Source organism: Liolophura sinensis, chromosome 8 (assembly GCF_032854445.1).
Source record: "Liolophura sinensis isolate JHLJ2023 chromosome 8, CUHK_Ljap_v2, whole genome shotgun sequence".
Lineage (NCBI taxonomy): Eukaryota > Metazoa > Mollusca > Polyplacophora > Chitonida > Chitonidae > Liolophura > Liolophura sinensis.
Window position 1 is genome coordinate 48,787,464 of NC_088302.1, and position 5,193 is coordinate 48,792,656.

Sequence of the window (5,193 nt, forward strand, 5' to 3'; positions counted from 1 at the left end):
ACGGCAGGTAAGACATAGCCGTATAACCGGTGTTTCTGGCCTCGGACCCCCATTAATTTTCCATAAGCGACAATGTTAACGTCTAGCGCTGTAGCTCACTCCCAAACATTCCGTGGCCAATAAGCTTTGGTGCATACCTGGCCCAGCCTTTGAGAAAGAAGCCATAAAAATCTTGACATAGGTTGACCATCAAAATCTGGACCTTTCCATGCCGGCAGCTGGGAGGCGTGCCTAGCAACGCCAAGGGGACGTCACTCGCAGTGTCATCACTACCTCACACCTTTTGTCCTCTCACCCAGAATTTCAAAACTTTCATCAATAAAGCTCATACCTCCTCAAAGTTTAGACAGTTTCCAGCTTTTTAATACCAAGCATGCACCTGTGCACCAAAAATGGACGCCTGGGAGCAAAAAAAGACTTTATACCCTAAAATTCACAAAACTACAATCGTCCCTACCGAAAAACGGAAGTTGTAATGGGGGTCTGTGTCCTTCTTGCCCGTCTTTACACGGCGGGTAAGATATAGGTGAATAGCAGGTGTATCTGTTACGGTTGTCTTTACAGATACGACACGGGTGTTTTAACACGATTGGTAAGACACAGGTGTATCTGTTATTGGTGTCTTTACAGAACAAGTAAGATACAGGTGTACAATCATTGTATCTGTTATGGTTGTCTTTGCACTACATGTAAGACACTGGTGTATCACTTTCGGGTGTTTTTACACAGCAAGTAACACACATGTGTGCAGCAGGTGAACATGTTCTGGGTGTCTTTACTCTATAGGTAAGACACACGTGTATCATTTACGGGTGTTTTTACACAGCAAGTAACACACAGGTGTATAGCTGGTGTATATATTCTGGGTGTCTTTGCGCACCAGGAAAGACACAGTGGTATTACTTATGAGTGTCTTTACACGACAGGTAAGACACAGGAGTACAGCGGGTGTATATATTCAGGTTGTCTTTACATGACAGGAAAGACGCTATAACAGTAGGGGTTACAATATATTACCCCGACACTATATTCTACGCCGCACTGGTTTGTATAACGTACTGACACTTAGGTACACTTGGCTTTTTGTTAAGAACAGAGTTGACAGATGAATATGAAAAAAGTTACTAACACAAATATGAGTTTACTTAGTATCCCTGTTGCATGTTAAAGGGGAAGTTCAGTACTAATTCCATAGGCCGGTCAATGTAGAAATTATTTTCTGGTAATCGGCACGATGAGGAGTTACAAAGTCAATAATCACTGCGCCCAAATGACACCAGCTCCTTGTTCATCCTGCCCTGCATTTAGTCAGCACCGACACAGAATCTAATTTGGAAAAGAAGGGTATAAATAAATTATGAATACAACGAGCTCAGTCACAATCCGTACACTGGCAGGGCTAAACAGTAATTTGTAAAGAAAACGATACTGCACCCGACTGTTGAAGACTATTATAGCTAATACCGGAATTAAGTTACATTACATACTCACTATTTTAACAAAGCCAGCAACCAGTGCCGTTATACAGAGACAAAAGGGAAACAGCAACAGATTTAGTTCATATTTAATATACAGTTATAGAATCATATTTGAACAATCATGGCAAACGAGCCCTCGGAAATTGAGATGCCGTTGTCCCCTTTTAGGTGTCTAGAGTTCCAGCATTTATTAGGACAGTTAATAGCATCGAAAACACTGTGTTGATTAAACTCACTTGACTTAAGTTTCGTATAACTGAATACTGGGAGATACCAGATACTTAAATAACTAAGCACAGTTAAATGTTTTCGGCAGACATTGAGGCGGGCAATAGTTGTTGGTTGTGTATTGACAAACGAATGGCATTTAACGGCCGTGTGTTCTGCAATACGCTTGTCTTACGGTCAAAACCGTATTATCTCCATGTGATCAGGAATAAACTCATGGTCACATTTAGAATTAACAACGCTTCATATATGTGAGTGGCGTTTCTAGAAGGTCATTTAATATCTGTTGAACATTATTATATAGTGTTCATGATCCCTACGATAAATTGTCTAACCCTCTGTTTTATCACTTTTTAGCTCATGGGTCCAACCAGTCTGAACTTCTTGAGATTTCAGTAGTTCAGCCTCGTGAGAGTTAAAAAAGCACTCAAATGATGAATACATCATAACTTTCTAACAGATGAAGTTCGTCAAAGTGGTTTACAAAAGACAAATGTTCCTCATTGAGCAATAGTTCCTTCTTGGCATTCGCATTAACACAACCGATAATTTAACCGATCTATCTCTTATATAAGCGTTCAGACTGAGCAAGTGCATGGAATATACACACTACATCTCGGTCATGAGTCGTTGAGGTGAACACCGGCACACAGGTAGTAAAACAGAATAGCTTGTACTGACTTTGTGCAAACGGACCAAAGGGAAATTCCCTTTTGTCCACCAGTGCAAAGACAGACGACAGCCCCAAGATTCAAACCCTAACAGAGTCGAACGGTCACACAGCTTACTCAATAGATATACTATGGTATGACATTATTATTCCTTCCTTTTTTCTTCTTAACAGGTATCAGTATTTTAGCTTTGTCAACACAGTTCCCAAGTAAAGCCTTTATACACCATCGCAGATACGGTATCTTTAGTCAAAAGCCTCGGACATCAGCAATGAACATTACAAGAACGTTTACATTGTTCAAAGTTAAAACACAGGATGGGTTAAACACGTTTCTAAATCTAAGGAATTTATCGATGGTACCTAATACGGAAAAGACCAAATTCCCAACAACGCAAGGCGGGTTTTTGAAAGCCATGTCAACCGTACTTGTGACTGTGTTAGCAGAGCAAACTAAGGATCATCCAAACAACCCCATTAGCAATGAGTCTAATACGGATTTAGCCCATACGAACCAATCGTCTGTGCACAAGTCAGTTTATTTATGTGTGGATTTAAATGGACGTTTAGGTAACCAGATGTTTGAATTCGCCTCACTTTTGGGAATAGCTCGTCATCATAGCATGACGCCGGCAATCCCCAAAGACAGTCAACTGAGAAATATTTTTAATGTAAATGTCACCGATATAGACAAGGAGATCTCCTCTGGATTTACTCATATTGGTCAAATGCGTGATTGCGATTTTGATCCCATAAGTGCTGATTTTGGATCAAACTTGACAATGTCCGGTTATTTCCAGTCATGGCGATATTTCTCTAACGTTTTTCCAGAACTTCGGAAACAGTTTACATTCAAAGATGATATTGTCAAACGTGCTCGATTAGCACTTGAAACCTCTATACAGTCACAGCATCCTCATTTTTCTCTGGAGAATGCAACACTTGTAGGTGTTCACGTCAGACGTGGGGATATGGTACAGCCTGAGATGATTCAATTTGGCTATGCTGTTGGAAGTAAAGGCTATCTTTTCCGGGCCGTGGACAACTTTAGGAGCAAATACAGGTCTGTGATGTTTATTGTGTGCTCTAACGACATGGGATGGACAAAGGAGAAATTACCTCATCAGGTCTCCACGTTTATCACCGGCCAGGAGGCTGAAGTGGATATGGCGATACTGTCGTTGTGTAACCACACCGTTATGACCGTAGGTTCTTACGGCTGGTGGTCCGCCTTTCTGACCGGAGGGACAACTACCTATCAGATACAACAGACGATTCCGGGTACAGAGCTGGACAAGAGGTTTAACCTGACCGATTATATGCTACCGGACTGGATCGGCATGTATCAGAACAGTGCCGCTGGCGTGCACTAGATATTGCATAAATATTGCCTTATGACTCTAATATGCTTCCATCGTATATCTTCATTTATCATCCCTTATAGAGTGGTCTGATGCAAATGTCAGAATGAATGAATGAATGATTATGGCTTAACATCACATCGCAAATGTCACAAAGGTGTAAAGGTATTTATAGCGCAACCATAGCAACTTGCGGATGGCTCTGTCCGGTTTCTTTCTACCATAATCCTGGCAGTCGTCGTATAAGTGAAATATTCTTCAGTACGGCGTGAAACACAAATTAAAATAATAAATAATTAAACATATGTTCTCCATAAACATCCATAATGTTAAAATGTACTCCCCGTTTACGGTTATGGCATTCATAGTACCTAAGTGACTACAGCTTCATGCGGGCTGAAATTTTGTATACCGAAATGAGCTTAAATTAATAACACGTTATCATCGAAACCTGAGCACCTAGTAGAAGTCTTCAAGGTCATCACTGGTCGGTCATTTCAGACTTTTGTCTATGATACACTATCCTATAAGCATCACTGATGTAGTTATCACATTTGTAGTAAACTGTATTCCGGGTTATGATGTACCATATACAATAATGACACTGAAGACATGTTCATTTTTAATCCACACCTACACACAGGATGTTTCTTAAATGCTGCTATTTTCTATAACCAAATATGTGAATTCTTCCATGTCAGGGCACAACAACATGCGACGAAACGTTAAATCTGGGCTACAAATTAATACATACCACTACCTATGTATCAAATTATTTTTTGTGTAATTAAGGGTAATTAACTTGTATTTAACAAAGTGAGCAACAACTCAAATAAACCAGCCTAGATACCTTTGTGCCTTATGTAGTGAGTATTTGACTGGGCTATTTTTTTTTTAAATACAACAAGAAGAACATCATATACATGTATTTATTTTAGGATTATATTCCATAACTGCTCGCGTAAATGCTTAATAAGTAACAACAAGCTACCAGCACCCAGGACTATACAGAATTAGAGGAAAATGCAATGGCACCATCTACACGTCATCGGTCTAGACTGGTTCAAAATGCTGTCTTTGTCATCGCATTTAATAAACAATCGCAGGTAAAAAATATGCAAAGGGAGCACGCTTTGGAGATGCCTATTCTACCAGCAGAATGCCGTTTTACGCAGGGAAGCAATCTATCAGCCAAAACCGGTAAAATCAATAAGCAGATAGTTTCCAACAGACTTTCTGTTAAATTTAACAGATTATTTTTTTCAGTGTTTGCTCTAGCATATTTCTAAAGTAATTATCTTTTGATTGTTTAAATATAACTGCGTAGGAATTTCCCCAAATATTGTCGTTATAGTGATTGGCCAATTGATTGTTGCTTACATCATACTCGATATTTTCTTCACTTATACGATGGCGGTCTGTTTTATCGCTGGAGGAAATCGGAGTGCTCGGTGTA

The 5,193-nt window shown here is 39.8% G+C and overlaps 1 protein-coding gene across 1 annotated transcript; it reads left to right on the forward strand.

The window, feature by feature from the left end:
• The first annotated feature begins 2,732 nt into the window (after nucleotides 1–2,732).
• On the forward strand, nucleotides 2,733–3,913 carry LOC135473626 (galactoside alpha-(1,2)-fucosyltransferase 2-like). The gene has a single exon (XM_064753486.1). The coding sequence runs from the start codon at nucleotides 2,733–2,735 to the stop codon at nucleotides 3,747–3,749; it is 1,017 nt and encodes a 338-aa protein (XP_064609556.1). The 3' UTR covers nucleotides 3,750–3,913.
• The last annotated feature ends 1,280 nt before the right edge of the window (nucleotides 3,914–5,193 follow it).